This window comes from Vespa velutina, chromosome 2, assembly GCF_912470025.1.
Source record: "Vespa velutina chromosome 2, iVesVel2.1, whole genome shotgun sequence".
In the NCBI taxonomy this organism is placed as follows: Eukaryota; Metazoa; Arthropoda; class Insecta; order Hymenoptera; family Vespidae; genus Vespa; species Vespa velutina.
In genome coordinates, this window is record NC_062189.1 from 10,850,087 (window position 1) to 10,871,720 (window position 21,634).

The following is a 21,634-nucleotide window of genomic DNA, read 5'->3' on the forward strand; positions in this document are numbered from 1 at the left end:
AATCACAAAGATTTGAAAAAATAGTATTCAAGGTGGTATCAAAAATTTCTTATTGAAAAATGATATTATAAGCTCGTTAATCGTTCTGTTAACTATTTGGACCATAAATGCATCGAAATTTTTCGAAAAGTATACTACATTCTATGTGTTTCTAGTAATTCGTATGGTCAACGTACGATGTCTCAAAATTGTAGATAATTTTTACAAATTTTCATCTCAGCATAACTTCTTTATAAATAATAAATTATGTTCAAATCAACGATCGTCGATCGAAAAAACAATAACTAATACAGCGAATACAACTGATTCACTTCTTTTTTTGTTTCTAATCATTTTGTGCGATTAACGACAAAATTTTCTATTATATCAAAATTTTGCAACGAAATGTGTCAAGTCGGGTCATCCCTCGTAATTTTTTTTTCTTTTTTTTTTTTTTTTTTTTTTTTTTTGAAGAAACTAGATTTTAGCTTGTAGTGATTTTGCTTGATTATCTTATCTTTAATCTATATATAAATTCCAAATTACGCATCTTGACGAGATCTATCATCATTTCTATTTTTTTTTCTTTCTTTTTGATTTCTATTTTTTGTTGTTGTTGCTTTTTTTAATTTATAAACGAAATGGAAATCAAAATAAATTTCATTATTTTTTTATGTGCTCATAGTCCGTTGTGTTCGAATTAATGAAAATACCATATCACAATTCAACAGCCAACCAGTTCCGGTTTCCATTCCATCGTTCCGCCAATCCAAACGATTAAAAAGATTTACGAGCGAGGGTCTATAATTATGCCGCGATCAAGTTTAGGTTGTCAAACAATTAGAGTTGAAGCAAGAACTTCGTTTTGATTGTTGACGCACATAATCCTGTACATTGAATTTCGTATCGTCTGGGTCACTGCTCTTTCTAGCTTTCAATTCTCTACAAAATCGATAGAAACACATTTTTATCTAGACCAATACATTTTTACATTTTTATTTGGATTAACAGATTCTAATCGATGAATTTAAAAATTAAAAAGAGTCGTTAATTGAAGAATTAAAAAAAAAGAAAAAAAAAATTTATCTATTTTTATCTAATTATTTATCTCTTCCTTATATAAAAACAGAGTAGGTACATACCTAGCTACCGCGAGAAATGCCAATTCGACGTTGAGTCCGGTCTTGGCGGAGGTTTCCATGAAAGGAACTTTGTACTCTTGCGCCAATCGTTCGCCGTCTTCTGTCTTGACCATTCGTTCCTGTCCACAATCCGATTTGTTGCCTGTAATTCGATCCAGTCAACAGTGCGGAGCAGAATATTTAGATCGGTGGAATGATGGTAAACTCTGATTAATCATTATAACTGAAATACATTTGTTAGCTTACGATCTTAACCCTCTATAACGTCATATAACTTTGAAGCTAAACACTTACGTATCTATTTTTTTATTTTATTTTATTTTATCGTCACAAATTAGTTGCTACTTCATATCCAAATATATTTTAAAATGCTTTTAAAATATAAGTTGTAATTAGTATAGTATAATTATATTAATAACAAATAAAACTATAATTTACATTATTTCATATTACATAATTTTCTTGTAGATAGAAAAAAAATTATATTACAGAGAGTTAACGAATAATAATTCTCTACTCCATCTATAATAATAATAATGATTGTGATGATGATAATAATAAAAATAATAATCATAAAGAATTACCGAGCAACATGATAACAACGTCCTCATTGGCATGTTCCCGGATCTCGCTGAGCCAGGCCCTGATATTATCAAAGCTCGTCTTGTTCGTTACGTCGTACAGCAATAGAAGAGCTGAAAGCAGTCACAAACGTGCTACGTTTATCAACAAAGGCGATAAACAGCTAGGAGAGATCTTTTTTTGTGCTTTAACCTCACCGTAAAAGGACGATTTTTCTACGAAATAACAAGGACAATAATAATAATTGCAATAGTACCATGAGCGTCTCTGTAGTACGCGTGAGTCACGCTACGAAATCTTTCCTGTCCGGCGGTATCCCAAATCTGCAATTTCACTCTTGTTTCATCGACAGTAACGATCTTGTTCTAAAATAGAAAATGAAATCGTTGATTATTAAAATTCATTGTTTTATCTAATTGTTTTTTCATTAAATTTGTCTAATGTACGAGCAACGCGATGAGGATCGCTTTCCCATCGATTTGAATTTTGTTTAAAAATGGAAAATATTGAAGATCGTCATAGGATACACAGGATGGAATCTACTTCTCACCCTGAAATCAATGCCGACGGTAGTTATGTAGTTTCCAGATAAGAAACGACCATCGCGAAAACGAGTAAGTAGGCAGGTCTTTCCGACTCCACTGTCGCCCAATAGCATAACCTGAAGTATATGAAAGTGATAGGATAAAATAAGAAATAAGGAAGAATTATCTCGATGAAAAGATAACGAAAAGGGAAAGAGTCGATTTTAGGATTGGTAAAGAAAAAAAAATATATATTGTACATATATATAATCATCCCTATAACATATCGTTACAGTTGAATCAGTATAAAAAGAAAGTTTCTTTTCCAAATTTTATTTCCAGAATCATTATCGTTACCAAATGATATCCTTCTGCAGTATTTTTTCATTTTACGGTAATTGCCGGTTTCTCAATGGCATATAGATATTTAAGTATAACATGAAAAAATAGAAAGAAAGAATAAGAAAGGAGGACCTTGAAGAAGAAGTCAACTTGATCGGGTGTGGCTTGCTGAGCGGTCGAGTCGAGGTTGTCGAAGCGACGGCTCGGAGGGCCCAACGGATCCTGGGTCCTGAGAGAGGCGGACGAGAATCTCGATGTGTCGGCGGTGGGGACCACCTGGACTGGGTCCCATGTATCACTGGTGGGAGTAGTCGAGCTGCTCCAATCGGTCGGCTCGCTCGTGCCACAACGTGAACTAAGCTTGTTACGTTTTGTCACGTTACGCACGCTTTCCTCCACGGTACTCATGGACCCCTGTTACCGGAAGCACCAATTTGCTCTTCTTCTTCTCAGCCACTCCTTACCGTCGTCGTCCTCGTCGTCTTCCTTGTTCTCCTCTTACTCCTCTTGATCGTCTTGATCTTCGTCGTTGTCTCGTGCCCTTGCTTTACTCTTGCTTTTCTTCGACTTTCTTCTCTCCTTCTCTTGCTCTCTCTCTCTCTCTCTCTCTCTCTCTCTCTTTCTCTCTCTCTCTCTCTCTCTCTCTCTCTCTCTCTCTCTCTCTCTCTCTCGTTCACTCTCTTTATACCTCCTGCCACACAACCTAAGGGTCATTCAACTCCAGACGTAATCGGGACCCGTTCTACCGAGAACGAGCTTCTTCGTATTTCTCTCCTCGTACTTCTTCTCCTTTTCCTTTTTCTCCTTTTCTTCTTTCTCTTGCTACAAACTGCGACTCCCTAACAGACAAAGGCCGACCGAGTGAAAGTTCCTTCAAAGATATTACCGAAATCATGAGATTTTTGGGTGCTTATAGTAAGATAACGATCTTTCGGTTTACTATTGTTGAATATCTATTTTTTCTTTTCTTTTCTTTTTTCTGTTTCTTTCCATCTAAGATCACGTGTTAATAGTTTTTCATTTTAATATCAAATACCTTTCCCAAACTGTTGTGTAACTTTTTCAATCATATAATATAAAACCTTGGTAAAGTGTTGTGATAAATATTGAATATTTTTTTGTTATGTCTCTTTCTTGATAATGAGATGAATAATGAGAGGCTTGTGCGAAAAATATTTCAAATTTCCATCACAAAGTTGGATCGACTCGAAACAGCATTGATATAAAGCTGAATCAATTCAACCTACTACTTTGAATCGACTTATATTACACCTGTCGTTTGTAAGAGACCCTTTAGTGCTTAGCGTAAATTAAGCTTCTTAAGGGATGGTAAACGGGTATGATCCGATTGGTGGCGCCATTCATAATATTACCTCAAACAGAATATATCTGTATGACGTATGAATAAAATTAAATGAAATGAAATAAAATAGACTAAGTGATTTTTAAGCATGAATTACGAACTTATATTTTCATCGAAAAAAGTTATTATGAGATGAAATCTTTCATTATAATTTAATAACAAAAAAGATTTATAATAATTAAACTTTTCTCACGCGTTAAAATAAGAAAAAATATTTCTATTAAATACGATATAAAAAAGAAAAATTATTAGAGCACTTTAATTTCATAATAAAAAGTGTATAACAAAGTGATAGCATTATTTTTCTATCGTACTAATTTTGTATCCATCAACGAAGTTTACCACATTTAATTATATGAACATGATACAAATAATACATTAATATTCTTTTATTCTCGGTTTCTTTAAAGGCATCACACACATAAATACACAAATTGTAATAAAATTCTCTATTCGTTATTAGTTTACCAAGTTGTATGCTTTTATAAAAAATAGAAAAATATAAAATATTCTCATCCCGCTCTCTCCCTCTCTCTCTCTCTCTCCTCTCTTGTAAGGTTTCAACATTTTTCACACTCAGAGTAACTATGACTGCAGTTGCGAAGGTTTCATCGATTCAACGAGATCTCCCATTGAAGGAAGTTCGATCGTCAGAATCTCGGCAAACTTGTAGAGTATCATCATTGTGTGAAACTATGAACGGGGAAGAAGAACGCGCGCGCGCACGGGGTTATTGCTTAAATAACGTCAGATACAGACACACGGCTGCTAAAGCTAACTACTAAATGTTATATCATATTTAATAAGGAGGGGAGAAAACCTCTTTTTAGAGATGTAGAGAAAGGGGACCCACCAAACACAGGAGGGAGGAAGGAGGGAATAGGGGGAGTTCCGAAATAAAGAGAGGGGAAGGAATTATAAAACTTACCTAAGAATGAAGTTTTATTACCTCTGCTACTAATAAATAAATATAATATAATTATATATAGTATAACACAACACAACACACCTCCCCCTAAAAACTCTACACAAATGGATATATACAAATTTCCGTTCTGTTTACAAATAATAAACATAGAGTTATCCGTATACAAGCAGAAGAAGAAAGAAAGAAAAAACCGTGCCTTGTGAGAAGAAGGGGGGAGAGAGAGGAGAGACATATATAAACACACGCGCGAACGGGATTCGAACCTGCGCCGGAGCGGTGACGCGACGTAGAGCGAAGGATCCGTAGACTGGCACGCTAGACACTTCACTAAACGCATTTTCACAGAACATATTTAAAACAGTAAATTTATACCATTTATGAAGATATTTAATATTTGTTAAAAATATATATGTATGTTCATGGACACGAAAACATATATTTATACGATATCGTACGTAACTGGTCTTTTCATAGAACAATTTTATCAAATAGAACAACTATCGCGTTTATTTATCGCGCTGAGAATTTCGAGATGCGTTTGAACAAGTGTTACGTATCTTCGGTGTGCTCGCGCGAGTTACTTTAAATAGATCGACTCCGTTCAGACTACTTTCCATAACTTGTCCCTCGAATCTCTTCTTTCTCGTAGATTGCTTTGTAATCCATCTCAATTACTTATAACTAAAATTTTTCTGCAATTTTTAACTTGATACAATTAATAAGTTAATAGTCTTTTTATCGGTTTTTTGCGGAATTAAAAATACAAGAAAGAATGGTAAAAGAAGATACTCTCTATTTTTTTTTTGAATCAAAACAAACGAGAAACAGAATTATAAATCGAAAGAAAATCACGAAGCATAAATGAAATTGAAGGATTTTCTTTACAACGACGCAGAGAAATGATATCTAGAGTGAAAAAACTTATCGAAAAAGCAGGAATTCCTCTCTCTCTTTCTCTCTCTTTCTCTCTCTCTCTCTCTCTCTTTCTCTCTTTCCACTATCATATCTTTCTGGCTTTTCTCTTTTCTCTCGTCTTTTTTAGATGCTCCTCTTCTTATTTCTTAGATTTTTACGAAGCTTATATCGAACTTCTTCACCAATGAAATTAACTCTTATCGCTATTATAGTTCCTTCAAAGATCAATTCTCTTTACCATGGACATCGCAAAAAAATTCCCTTCTTTTTCGATATCATTACGTTGTAATTGCCAAGTTCGATATCACTTCATTATATAGGTGATACGCTATTTGAATAACATTTTTATTAATTAGTTTCACCTATATTATTTGTTCATTTTAAGAAAAAACCTTTTTTTCTTTTAATAAATACAAGAGAGAAAAAGAAAGAAAAAGGGAGAAAGAAGAGAGATCACGTGATCAACACAGAGCAAGAAAAAGAACCAATCGAATTGACGATGCGCGCGCATCTATATCGTCTTTTTTGAACGTCGCCTTTACGTCGATCGTTTGCCCTCAGCGTCCATCTTCACAGCGGGAGATTTGCAAAGAAAAATTAGCAAAAGACCGATGAAATTGTATATTCAATAAATATTCGTTGCTTGTTTCTTCTTCGGTAAGATGCGCGAAGATCAAAGAAAACTGAAATACCCGATATACGCAGACAAGACGCCATCTTTTCGGCCCAACAATTTTAACGAAACATCGTTCTTTACTTCAACGAATGGGAAAGTAATGCATTTTTTTTCTTTTAGACTTTTTACAAGAGCCATATTGAATGTTTAATGAGGTAATATATCCACTCTTAATAGGTTATTACGGATACAGACGCTATGTATCGAAAGATAAAATCGACATAAATTATGAAGTGTGTTGGATATGACGTTTGCAGTATATATATCTATATATATCTATATGTGTGTGGATGTGTATATATACGGATGTAATTGCATGACAAATGAACTCGATAAAAATAACATCATCTCACAATGGCAAAAATGATCACACGATACATATATATACATATATGCATATACACATATACAAATGATACATATATATATGCATGTACACATTTATAAACGTGTCTAGTAGTAGATACATATTTCACAAGATTAATAACATCTACAGTTGGAGTATCATTACTCTAGCTTTGATACGTATGTTCTTTCTCTTTCGTTCGTTTCTGTCGCGTTTCTCACGATGACACTTTAACGCGCATGTATTATCTTCACAGTTTATCAAAGAGCGAAACGAAATGATATTTCTTTATTATATGCTGGATAAATTCTATTATAATTTCCATCATAAATTTGTTTGAAAAGTTTTGCGAATTCTATTATTGTCAAAGTCTTTCATTTTTCTTTTAAAACAATTTCATTTTAATTCCTTACGTTTTTGTCCTTGATATTTGATATACTTACAAATTAATTATCATTCAATTCATTACAAAAAAAATTATCATTCCTCGAACGTATAGGATTTGAAATATAAACGAACGGAAGAAAAGGAAAAAAGAGAAGCAAATGAAAATTAATTAGAAATTCTTAAAATATCATAAAAACTTTGAAGAAACTCACCTACTCCAAAGACAAAAAACGACAAAGATTAATATTACATCGACTGATTAAGAGAACTCGATTTTCAATAAAGTCGATAAAATCTTGCCTAGTTTTTCCAGCGTGATCTTCGTATGTTTTGAAAATCTTAATAAAAGTTAATTTAAATAAGAAGAAGAAAAAGAAAAAACAGTTCTTTGATCTCTTCAACATACAATGTTCACACTATCTTACTCTCGCGATGTCTCTTCTAGTAACTACGATGAAAGCTTTGGCACTGTCAAGCGATTCGAGGGATTTTCTACCCCCTAGTGGAGTACCACCTGAAGGCCGTGAAGAGGCGAATGAAGAGGAGGGAAGCTGTTGCACACAAGCACATCGCCAACATTCACGACCACACTTGTAGAAATTGTAGAGGAATATTGAGAGAGAGCTATAGAGAGAGAGAGAGAGAGAGAGAGAGAGAGAGAGAGAGAGAAAAAAAGAGGAAGAGAGAAAGAGTCTGTGCTCGCACCAACGTTGTATTCGTGGCTACCAGGAGCCTTCAGCGTTTCTATGGTGACATGCTGAGTGTGCGCCTGTTCCTCGTTTGCGCCGGCGCGTTATTCTCTCTCTCTCTCTCTCTCTCTCTCTCTCTCTATCCCTTTCTCTCTCTCTCTCTCTCTTTCTCTCTTTCTCTCTTTCTCTCTCTCTCTTACATAAATATATACATTTGACGTGCTTTCATCTTCTCATGGCAACAGGTTTTGGACTGGCCCGGAAGAGTAAAATCACCCGTAGGAAAAGCACTAAAAAGCAGCCTAGAACAAAAGAGAAACCATACGTGCGAATCGATATCGATCTCGTTCGAAACTCCCGCCAGTTCTTAAAAGGAACCTTAAAAAAACTGCCCGGGAAACGATCGTTTCTAGGACAAATTATTGTTGATAAGATAAGTTTAATAAGGTATACATTTAGATAGAAATTGTATAATCTGTATTATATCTCTGATATGTTTTAAAAATAGACATTCGAAAAATCCGCTCAATTTTTAAAGAAAAAATCATAATAGATAGAAAATTTATATTAAAACATAGATATGTTTAGATAAAACTTTCTAAATATCTTAATGGATATATATTGTATATTCGATTCATTTCAAGGATAGAAGCTATAAGAAAAGTTTATTGGATCAGCTTTTACAGAATATTTAAATAACTTTTAATAAAAATCGTTATATATAATATACTTTTTTGTTGAAATAGAACTACTATCTAAATATTCCAATATAAGCATATATTGTATCTTTGATTCGTTTCAGAGACATATACCATCTAAAAAATTCATTCAAGGGCATAGTTCTCTCAGTATATACATGCCTATAATATATAAATAATTGTTAGTAAAGTTATTTCTACTAAAGCATATACATAAATAAAATTTCTGTGATGTAAACATCTTAGTACGTGTATATTATATCTATGATCAATTTCAAAGACATATATCATTCTAAAAATCCATTCTATCAGTTTTCTCCTCCTATAATGTATATACGTATGTACGTACTTATATAAGTTATCGAGAGGAATTATCAAGAGGAGTTTGTTTCTCAAGGAGTATCGGTTTAATCTCGTTGTCCTCTCGTTACAATCATGCGTCGATCGATCTTCTTTTTCAAGAAAAAAGAGGAAAGAACACTTGTCATCGGACCTTGTAGATCTTATACGCGATTTGTATAAAAGTAGCCGAATACTTCAGTTGCATACAGATACGTAAAAGATTTTGTATTTATGAAAACTAAAAACAGGAGAAGATACCTCTGTCCCATAGGAATTCCGTGGAAAACTGACGAATTCGAAAAGAAAAGATCCGCTCATTGAGAATACATACATATATGAATAAAGAAGAACTTATGTGCAATGCATTATGCTTATTGGATGATACACGTGAGTATAAATATTAGTTGTGTATAAGGAACGTCGAAGATCGAATAAGCAGAACGGAGAGGAGAATGTAAAAAGAAATGAGTCAGAGGAAAGAAGAGAGAGAGAGAGAGAGAGAGAGAGAGAGAGAAATACGAGTTCGTGAATCCGCTGGCACACGTAGGTACGAGCAAAAAGTTCAAAACGCGATACCTCCTGCTTTTAAAGATCTTCTCATTGAGACTCGATCTTCTTTTTCGAATAGATTTCCTACCGATCATCCCGTTTGTTTTCATCATTAAAATTTTATATACGTTTGCAACGTTTATTTTTTTTTAATGACTTTTTCCATCGACATTTAGTATTCCTTTTCTGTGAAGAATTGTTCATTCGAAATGTTCTTCTAATTAATTAAACGATAATTGAATAAGTGTTTAGAAAAAGAGCATTTCTCACAAATTTTTTGAAAGAAGATTTTGTACATTATACTTTATATTTATAGGTTTATATTTTATATTTATTTTTATAGGTTTATACTTTATATTTTATATTTATACGTTATAAAATTTTATACCATGTTATCTTAATATTATTAATATTATTAATATTATTAAGATAATATGGTTCATATTCTTAATGCATTCATTTTAAAAAAAATTATTTGTATTCTTTCTGAAAAATTGATACATACCAGTATCGAAAATAACGATTTTTATACACAATTTTGTATTTGCGATTATCAAACTACTTTCTCATTATTGGATTATTATATATTTTTCAAAGTGGAATAATGGGTTATGTTACATTAGCTGTTTTTTTAATTGTTACAGTAAGCAATGAATTATTCTTACATTTTTCAGTAAATTTTATAAAACGTAATATATGCTCTTCTTCTAAACACCAATTCTATTACATATGGCTAACTCTAAGATTATACATTTATCTATATATAGTATTATTATTATAATACGCTCTTTCTTTCTCTCTCTCTCTCTCTCTCTCTCTCTCTCTCTTTCTATCTTTCTATTATATATTATATATTATATATTATTATATATTAATATATAATATACTCCAATTATTATATATTACATATTATATTATTATATGTATATTATATATATTATATAATATGCATATACTATCTATATATAGGATGCCATATTGATACTTCAAAATAAACTTTCTTAAGACTCTAACTGTTGAAGACAGTATATCAAGACATTATACCACATGCATTTTCTACGACCCAACATACTCTAGAAAATCGATAGTTAAATGCTTGTTCTAGCCCTTCATTTGATTGTCGCTATATGGTTTCATTAAACAAGATTTTAAAGGGAAGAAATCATCGGCAATAAAAATATATGGCACTTTTTCTATCGATGTGGCAATGCCATTAATGATAATGTTCGTTTAATTTGTTTTTGAAACCTGAATTCTTAAAAATTCCGTCATCGGAAATTCTGATGACATAACAAATTTTATCTGTATCTTTTCGGCTGTGGTGTTGAAGTTCTCTATATTGTCAGAATAACTGCCACAGCTTTCTTCATAATCGAGTTCTATGAATATTATATTCCGATTAACTTTTATAGTGTTCAACATTTCTTTTCATACAACATTATGAGAGTGACGTGGATTCTTTGATGATAACAAAATTTTCAAATTGATTAATCTTTCGACTTAGAGAAAAGGCAACGTACAGCATTCCATGTTTGCTCTTCTTTGTATTGTGTTCTTTTTATTAAAGTTGAAATTTCAATGTTTTGTAGAGCATCCAACAGACGTCTTTTAAAGTTAAATAAATTTTAATAAAAATAATGTCTATCGCTGATACAGCCATAGGAAGTTCAGTGAATTTGGTTGTCTATCGCTGAGACAATGAAATTCAGCGAATATCGTAACGCCATTGCTATTTACGCGTACACTATTGTTGCCCATGATAATTACACTGTATAATGACAAAATCATTTATATTTTATTTGATTATTTAACCCCCTATATGAACTTTCCCGAATTCGAGATCTATCTAAATCGCTTTCTTGCATCCGAAAATACTAGATTCATTTCAATACATCAAAATCCTTACATTTTCAAGATAAAATTGACTATATACATATATAATATATACAATATTATGATCTGATTTTTGACAATGTATCTAAGTATTTATTTGGTATATATCTATGTATTATGAGTCTCGAATACAAATAAGAGAAGGTTTCACGCGCGATTTAACGACGCTTCCAATTATCTTATCAAGAATTTTGTGGATAAGAGAAGAAAAAGAAAGGAAGAAGAGAAATGAAATCACTTCGTTATACTCAAACATACTCGATTGCAAATGATGGATCGAGTGATTTATTGTTTTTTCTATTCTCTTATTCCATAATTTACCGGTCGAATGAAAGAGCAAAGTGATATAGCTACACAAGTGCAGGGTAAGACAAATGTTTCCATACAAACGGTAGCACAAGTTTCAGTTACAAATACGTTACAATATACGTTCGATATATTCTTCCTGCAAGTTATAGCAAACGCGGAACAACCAATCACGGAGAACATGTGGACAGTACATGTCCTAGTATTTAGTTGTGAACTTCTTTGATTCTTTTCTTTATGTGATCGATATTTAGGAGTAATATTCTTTTGATACTCCATAGCTCTCAGTTGCTTTCACAGATAAAAATTCATAGGCATAAAATCTAATAACCTTGATAGCCACTCTAGTAGCCATGTTGACCGATCCAATGGCCAGAAAACTTGTTGGAGCTCTATTTCATAACTTGTTCGTAATGTTACGTATGCATATGATTCAAATAGTGAAAATGCGCATATGTTTCTGAGATGGTATTATTGAACATAAATGTGTAATATTTGTAATCGGTAACATATACACTTTCAGTTGCACTGATTTACATTTGACAAAATAATATATTGGAATATATATATAGCTTCTAAAAATATCGATTAAAAAAAGAAAGCTAAATAAATAAATACATAAATATTATATGACATATATTGTTTGAAAAGATATTGTATTATATTTAATTACAATTTTATATTAATCACTTCTTAAATTTAATTTTTAACTTTTTTATTAACTTTTATTAAATTTTTTATGTTAATAGAATATATAAATAAGCATCTTAAATTACTAAAACCAAAGTTATTATTTTTATTTACCTTAAAAAATTCCATATGTCGAATGAAATAACTGAAATTTTAAATACAGTAAATGACGCGAAAAAGATCGGAAAGGTTTTGTTTTTTAATTAATGTATATTGTTAGAAAAATATATATACAAATATATAAATATTGAAAATAAAAAAATAATCGATTCGTTTATTATAAAATCTTCTAATTTTTGAAAAAATTGTATATTTTTCTACGTTTATTTTTGCTGTTTACTACTTTTTTCAACTGTCATCACTTATAATATAAACTATTCCTTGCATTGTATACAGAATAGCATGCACGCATTTGTGACTCACAAAGACATTCGTTCTGGAAATTTTCCGTTACTATTATTTGCTATCTACCATTTACGTATACGTAACTATTTCATGAATAGAGCTCCTGGTCCAGCCATTGACGCACTTACATACTAGTGAGGTGGTGTCCCGTCATGCTACTAGAATGCAAGGAAATCATTTAGGATTTATATGAAGATCTGAAAACAAATACATATGCACATTCAGGTTTCCATCAATGAAGAAATCCTATTAGTCCAGATCCCGCATTATAACATGATTTTCTCTAAAACTTGCATTTTATTATTTGACATATAATGTAGATTTTCATCATTCCAGAATGCAAACAATAAAAAAACATGGATTTTTGTTCGTATGGAGATTTTTACTTCACCCCGTGTATATATATATACACACCCAATATAGAAGTATATATATATATATATATATATATATATATATATATATATATATATATACAATATACACACTCAACATAGAAGATATAAGTATCTAGAATATTGAAAAGAAAGATATGCATATATGTATGTCTATGTGTGTTAAACCTCTTATTGTCCGAATATCAGATTATTCGAATGATTCGAAATTCGAGTAGAAATCTGAATCTGAGTATTCAGATACTTGGATTTAAATTTAAGTATTGAGTATATACAGGCTCATGTACGTGCACATTTAGCGGATTCATGTACGATCTTATGTAATGGATTAATATATGGGCTCATATATGAACTTGTGTAACGGACTAATGTAGAAACTCATGTACGGGCTCATGTAATAAGCTCATCTACAGGGTTATATAATGGACTCATGTATGGGCTCATGTAACAAACTTTTGTAACGGGCTAATGTAACGGATTTTTGAAACGAACCTATGTAAGAGTTCATGTAACAGGCTAATGTAATGGACTCATATAACGAGCACATATATAAATTCATGTAATGGACTCATGTAAGTCTTCATTTAACGCGTCCCTGTAACGGATTGGTAACAGTAACCTAGGAGACTCTTGGTGACCAAATGTTTAATGACAATATATCATTACGTATTAGATATTACGTATTATATATCATAACATATTAGAAAAAATCCAGGATTATTGGCCATAAATGAGCAATTTCGTTAAGAACTACGATAAATTCATTTTAATAGGTTTTATAAATATTGATGACGGAAAGATGATGCTAATAGATCTGTCAAGGAATATCATTTAATTTCCCAGATGTATTAATGAGTCATTAAAAATATGCTTAATCTCTAACATTCACAGGCCAAAGCGATTAACTCCACTTTTAGAAATTTTTTTTAATTTTATTGCCAAAGCACTTGATTGATGCTTCATATTTTATATTTAAAATAAATTTCCTTAATAATTAAGCTTGACATTACTAAATGACAAAAATTTTTATAGCCGTTGAATAATGTACAATATATATAATTTTATAAATTTTCTCTACTTTTTATTTTGTATAGTTAATTGTTTTGGCAAATGTGATTATGTGATTTGGGAATTATTTATCGACTAAATAAAAAAGTGTGAGAAACAAAAAATGATAAACATATTTATTATGATTTTGTCTTTTTTATCACTCCCATACAAGGCACATATAAATAACCATATGCAGATCTCTGTTTCAATAGTGATCATTTGTCTTTTGCATCACCCATATACATGTACCCTTGGCCCTTAGGGTGGGCGTATACGTACCGGTATCGGCGACGATACTGTAACAATATCAGCAGAATTACTATATATATACCGATAAGATCGCTGTCTGAATTGGACTTACTGCCCAGTTGTGAGAAATTGTCCGAAAAGAGTAGACTTCGAATCAAAGTTTATTTTTCATCTTTCGTTTTTTGAATTTCTCACTTGTTTTGTCCCACAAACATACTCTGTTTTCTACTAATACAAATAATATCAATACGTAAACATACTTGAAATTGATTAACATTTTATCCAATAATTGCTATACTGAGATTCTACACAATAAACTACCAATATCAAATCCATTACACAGAAGAATGAAAGAATAAGAACCTATTCTTTTAATAAATGAAGTAGAAAACGAGTGCGCACCTTTTCTGCGCACCGATATCAATGTATTTATCAAGGGGTCCGCCAATATCACGCCGACATATCGATGTTCCTCTTAATAATGTCTTTCTGCCAATCTCGTGTGCATCCTGATCATAATATTGTATGTATAATATGAGTATCATCGATTCGTCATCGATACCGACACCAATTTTATCAATACCCGTCCTTATAGATACTAGTTTGCAAATCATAAAAAAATTTGAATATCCGAATTTAAATCAAGCATCGGGTATTATCAAGTAGCCAGATACTTGGATATGCCGGGTCATTTTAATCCATTTCTTAATCATTACGATTTATACTGTCGTAGAGAACCTTTCATAGCGTGCTCAATCCTTGCTAAGACTAACTCAATGTGTCATTATTTATATTAAAGCAATATATGTATCTATTATAGTGAAGCGGTCAATGCAGCAGTCGTGTCAAAATGCTTCAACATTCGTTGAACGAGAATTAAACAAATATCTAGATACATCACTTGGATATTAAAAATTCGTATATCCATAGATCTGAGCAATAGTGTGTGTGTATATGAATATATGTCTTTTTCTTTAATATTCTTAAAAAAATCTTCAAATATTGTAGAAAGCAATTGGAAATATTACCTTAATTCGTAAATAATTGCAATTTTATAATAATAAATATTTTATTTATAAATCAATCCACACACACACACACACAATAATAATTTCCAGTTGAAATAATAATTTTTGCGAATTCAAAACAGACAAGATATTTCTAAAATATCTTGTAAAAATGTGACAAACTAGAATTTAGAAAAGTTTTATTTAAATCTTCATATTTTGTATAGAGATATGCATGGTGTCATTATATCAACTCATTGTATGGCTCGTAATACTAAACATCGATCGAACGATCCTCATCGAAGATTTGTTACATATTTATATAAATATATGTACGTACAGTGCATTTAGATGAGAAAGCGATCTTAAGAAGATTTTGCTCGCAGTAAACAAACTACACGATACTCAAGTGTGTCCAGTTAAACTCTACGTTACATACCGTGAAGCCAATACCAACGGTAGCTGCGAAGTTTCCTGGTTGAAAATTTCCAGTGTCAAACTGAACTAGTAATGATGTTTTACCTACTCCGCTGTCACCAAGAAGAATTGTCTGTAACGAATTAAAAATACAATAAATAATCAGTATAATAATTAAAATTTATCAAATAATTGAAAAATAATTATACCTAATATAATTAATTATTTGATACAAAAAGCAGATATTTTATTTTATACATATTCAAACACAAGTGATAAAAGAAAATGATGGAATATTAGTATAGGAAGTAATTTATTTATTATATTATAAAGAATGTAAAGAATTTTGAAGGGAACAACTAAACGTTTTATAATAATATAAAAATTTGACCTTTTTAAAAATGTCGATATGATAAAAAATTTACATATAGATACATATATATATACCTATATGTACATATATATACCTATATATATACCTATATGTATGCATAACACACACACATAAACATATACATACACAGAGTGTAACATAACTTTTTGACAAAGCTTCAAAAATGAATTTTTCATATATAAGAAAGAAAAATAGGTTCTATTAATATGGAACCAGAAATCCTTCATTTTCTTGTTTACATATGAGGAATGCATTCCTGAAGTCTTATCACGCAATTCTGTTATACCCTGTATATTTTTTTATACATATATAGATATATATTCAAACGTAATTATATAATATTGGAAGTTGTAAAGACAAAGGAAAATAAAGCAACATTGACAAAATCGAATTATTTCATCATATAGAGTGTCAACGATTTTGAAAAGAATATCTGAACATTTAATTCAATATGATATAAAAATAAAATCTTTTAGAAACGATGATATAATAAAAAATATGTATACGTATATACATATTAAATATATATATATATATATATATATATATATTTAAATGTAATTTTAAAATATTTGAAGCAACAAAGACAAGAGAAAATGATCAGATATTGATAGAGATTAATTATTATATAATAATTACAGCGTCTGGACAATTTAATAGGAAACATCTGAATGTTCTTATTTAACATGATAATATAAAAATTGAATTTTGTTCAGATACAACAAAATGCAAGCTCGAAAATTTCGATCGTACCTACCAGCTCTCGTTCGAGTTCTTTTTTGGCTTCATGCTGTATTGGTTTTCACGCATGAACGCTCCTTATCGAAATTGATAAAATCGGTAATAGAACCAAGATTTTTTTTTCTCTTTCTTTTTAAGCTCGGTCATGTTGCCAAATCTATTTCAAAGCGATACCAGTTATTGCACTTATCTTTGATCAAAAATTAGCCTGATGTGCATCAATATTGATTCGTGAAAAATCTTTTCGAAAAAAATTTTGTTATTCTCTAAGGTGATTGTAACCAAACATCATACAAATAAGTTGATGTTAGTTTAGAGGCGGAGAAACATAGTTCACTGCCCTCCTTTTGTCTTTTCACTCTCACTCTCGCTCTCGATATACGCCACTCTCGAACTTCATTACTTATGTCATGGTGTCGGAAAGAGATTCTAGTAATAAACGCGAATTTTCTTAACCCTTTATAACGTCATGCAACTTTGAAATCACATATTTATATATACTAATATTTTTTTAATCTTATCTTGTTTCTTCATCACAATTAGCTTATATCCCAAGTTAATATTTTCTATTTATAAGTTATATTCTCACTATAGTATGATTATATTAATATAAATTTTGTTATAAATTTTGTATTACGTAATTTTTTTTATATACAATCAAGGGTTGTAGAAAGTTATAGATGGTGAACACACTAATTGCCATAAGGAATCATCAAATTTCAAACTTATGTAAAATCCATTCAAAAATATAATAAACATGGGTTACCAAAAAGATTAGTAAAGAAGGTGTATTAAAATGTATTTAAAAAAACTATAGCATTAGAATTTTTCTTTCTTTTTATTTTTTACAAAAAAGTTACAAAAGATATGACAATGTTATACAAATTATTTTTTTTTTATAAAACATAATAGCGATTAACATGTTTATAAAATTAAAATATTAATAAAAATTGAAATAAAAATAATTTTCTTAACGATTATTCGATTTATTTATTAAATTTTCAATCCAAAGATCTATACCATCAGGGAAAAAGTTTGCGTTCCTTAGTACACGTACGGAAATGGACGTAAATTACGCTGAACGTTTTCCCCGTCAATTAAGAAGGCTAAGTAATTACTATTAATGGGCAAACGTGTTTTCTACTTGGTTCGCGTTATATATAGCCAACCGAATACGGCGCCTTTGCTCGTAGTACCAGCTTTATATATCGTTGGTGAAAGCGAGGACTACTTTCGAGAGTATTTATATGTGAGTATATGTGTACGTTCTGCCGTATGAAAGATATCTACGTCCATTGCGATAACTTTTGACTAGTTCGAACGATCATTTCGAGTTAACAACCTTTTCTAATCGTCAAATAACAAACGCTTTAATACATATATATGTATAAATAAATTTTATTATTAAATAATAATCGATCATCATTTTAAGACAAGCAGATGGTAATAATCGTCGTACCTCATGGATTACATATTTTCCGATTCAAAATTAAAGTCTCCTGCATTATCGACGAAGCTATCTATCTTATCGGTCGAGTATTAAGTTTCAATAAAGCGAATTATTTTTTCAACAAAAAAAAAAAAAAAAAAAAAAAAAACAAAAATGATAATTTATCTAACTTCCTTTAGTTTGATTAGTACTATCGATATTTTAAGCAAAGGTAAAGAATAAAGTCGAGAGAGTGGGAAGTAAATACATAGATCGGGAGCGGTCGGACGTTTAGCAGCATGTCAACATAACTAGAATAAACATCGCTATTCATCTTCTTACTCGATCGAACAATGATTACCAACCACTTATCCACTTATTTTTAATTATCCACTGTTGATTAACCTGCTAAATGCTTAACAAGTATAAACTAAGTTTCTGATTCTTTCATATATTAATAAATTGTTATTTTTAGAATCTTTCAAACGTAAGGATTTCTGTATACTTAACCTCTGTGAAATAAAATTCATATAGCGAATATCAACGAATCAATTCGACGTCATTGATTAATTCACTTTGAAAAATAAATGGATGATCGATCGTAGAAATATTAATAACAAAAAATAAAATAATGAAAACAAGTATTTAAAAAATTAATTCATGTAGTATGTAAGTACATACATGCAAACACCGACCTTGTGCGCAAAATCTTCCTCCTTCTCTTGGTCCCGCTTGAAGTTGGCTCTCGCTCTATCGAAGTCACCACTCGCGTGAAACGTCGTGCCATAGCTGTTACTCAAGACCTCGGCTGGTGGTTTGTAGTCACGATAACCGGTAGGGGAAGGAGTTGTAGCCGAACGTTGCTCTGTGACGACAGGAGTGAGTCTTCTCGAAGATCCATTTACTTCCATGTCAAAGACATTGTCGTCCACTGAGCCTTCACCGGTCATAACCTAGGCATTAATGATAAATTAGTTGAGTAATTAAAATATCCAATTAAAAATCATATTCAATTTGAGTGAGTCTAAGTTCAAATCTTCTAGATATTCCAAATTTTAAGAATAAAAAATGAAATAAGAGATCGTACTACTTAGTTATTTTTATAAATTGTATTCATTAATTTATGCAATTTTCTTTTTAACAAAAACATTATACATTGTAAAACTTATAATATAACATATACCTCATAAATAATTATCCTATTTACACATATTTTATAATATATTATATTATAATTATTATATATTAATATATATATGTAGTATAGTATAATGAAATTATAGATATATATTATAGTATAGATAATATACTTATATAATACTAAATGTAACCTATCTTAGTAAACATTATAACTCATTATATAAACAAACTGTGATACATTAGTGACGAAAAGAAATTAAGATTTAGTAAATATGAGTATGCAACTTCAAAATTACATTATGGAAGATTAATAATTTTTCAAGAATAACATCCCTTTTAAATGTCCATAAAAGAAGTTGATTTAATCATTCTTACAAACAATGGACATAGTATTCGATCCTAGATCTTATCGAATCGATTGATCTTATCGATCGATTGATATAGATTTTAATAAGAAATTATATTGAAGGCTACTTCAACTCCCTCTAGATCCGCCCTTTCAACAATCTCGACCCTGATATACTCTCGCTTATGAAAATAAAATAATCAGTTTCTTTTTATAATAAAAGAAAAATTCTTACCTCAAATTCTCGTAGATACTTGAAAGCAACGGTTCTCCTTACGAGTGAGAATGAGAAGAGAGACTTTAAAACGGTCAAAGTCTACTAATAAATCGGTTTTTGCGTTGAACCTACGTCGTTATCCTTGTTCAATATTAATTTCATCAGCAAACTGCATACAATCATCCATACATAGTTGTAAGATCATTACCGAAGAGATCAAAACTGTTATATATTCATCAATCACAAGCGGATCAAAGGCGAACTTTGAACGCCTTTTTTTCCGTCACTTTTATCACGTCACGTGACAATCACGAGACGATCACGATGTCACTTAACAGAAGGATTCTAACGATTGTTTGAAGCTTTTAACAGACAAAAGTAGATCGATAAACGTTCACGGAGTTTCTAAAGATAATCCGAAGCAACTAGATGCAAAGAAGGAGAATCACTTGGAAATCTGAAACTAGGACATCCCGTAGTAATCATCCACGTTCGCGCTATCCTCGACGGCGTACTAGTCTTTTCGTTGCGCTTACACCTCTGGATTACGTCATACGAGGCCAAACGCGTCACGAAGAGAGAAAAAGAGAGAGAAGGAGAGAAAGAGAGAGAGAGAGAGAGAGAGAGGAGAGACGCGTGCGCGCATATGTCACCAGGAACGAGGCACGCGCTCTTTACTTTTATCGCCTTATGGCGATATCATCTTTGTTGATGTAGGTTCAGGAACATCTTCGACTTAACCTTGAACATTTTCACAATCTTTACAACATTTCAATTAGATCAGATATATACATTTTTATTTGATATTGATCGATCATTCAACTTTTCACATTGGAAGATCTAACCAAGATGAAGATCGAACGATCTAAAGTATGTCTTATCAATTAGCAAGCACCTTTTAGAGTTCCCTCGATAGAATGTCGTCGGACGATCGATTGGCTTGCTCCTCGTTACGTCATGGAACAAGACAACCGAGAGTCAGTGGAGAAGTTGGAAGGATGTAGGCGAGGAGTTGAGAGGGAGAAATCGATTAGAGAGAAAAGCACATGTATTTTCTCGAGTAAATGTCAAGAATCTTTTCTTCTTCTCCTTTAAAAAGCAACCTCTATGTTTTCGTCATTCTTCCTAAATGTTGAGGTCAACAGATTATTTTGACAAACTTTCAGATGTCGAACTCGCTCAAATAAAAAAAAAAAGAGAAAGAATGAAAGGAAAAGAGAGGGAAATCTTTTGAATGGAATATCATTTCAGTTCGTAATGCAACGTGTGAGACTCAGGATATACCATGAATTTACAAATTATTGCTAATTTATATTTGATAATGAGACCTCGAACTAATGTAATTCCGATTATCGTAGCCAGGATATTATGTTTTATCATATCGCTTGAATATTTTACTTTTCCTTCCTCGTTTTACTCTCGTTCGTTGTTGTAACTCGTACTCGCTCGAGTTTGTCAGAAAGATATAGTGCATTTTCTCTATAAGTTAACTT

The 21,634-nt window shown here is 31.2% G+C and overlaps 1 protein-coding gene across 4 annotated transcripts; it reads right to left on the bottom strand.

Moving 5' to 3' along the window:
• Positions 1 to 98: 98 nt before the first annotated feature.
• On the bottom strand, positions 99 to 20,681 carry LOC124946483 (ras-related protein Rab-37-like). 4 transcript variants are annotated; one of them, XM_047487225.1, is made up of 8 exons: positions 20,160 to 20,681; positions 19,134 to 19,391; positions 15,897 to 16,007; positions 2,254 to 2,364; positions 1,960 to 2,068; positions 1,706 to 1,816; positions 1,122 to 1,263; positions 99 to 921 (listed from the first exon to the last, which is right to left on the bottom strand). In XM_047487225.1, the coding sequence occupies exons 2-8, from the start codon at positions 19,386 to 19,388 to the stop codon at positions 804 to 806; spliced, it is 957 nt and encodes a 318-aa protein (XP_047343181.1). In that variant the 5' UTR covers positions 19,389 to 19,391; positions 20,160 to 20,681; the 3' UTR covers positions 99 to 803. The 4 variants fall into 4 exon arrangements, with proteins under 4 accessions (XP_047343181.1, XP_047343185.1, XP_047343182.1 ...); XM_047487229.1 differs by lacking the exon at positions 2,254 to 2,364 and having other exon boundaries at positions 20,160 to 20,678; XM_047487226.1 differs by lacking the exons at positions 15,897 to 16,007; positions 19,134 to 19,391; positions 20,160 to 20,681 and adding exons at positions 2,702 to 3,408; positions 7,397 to 7,850.
• Between the last annotated feature and the right edge of the window lie 953 nt (positions 20,682 to 21,634).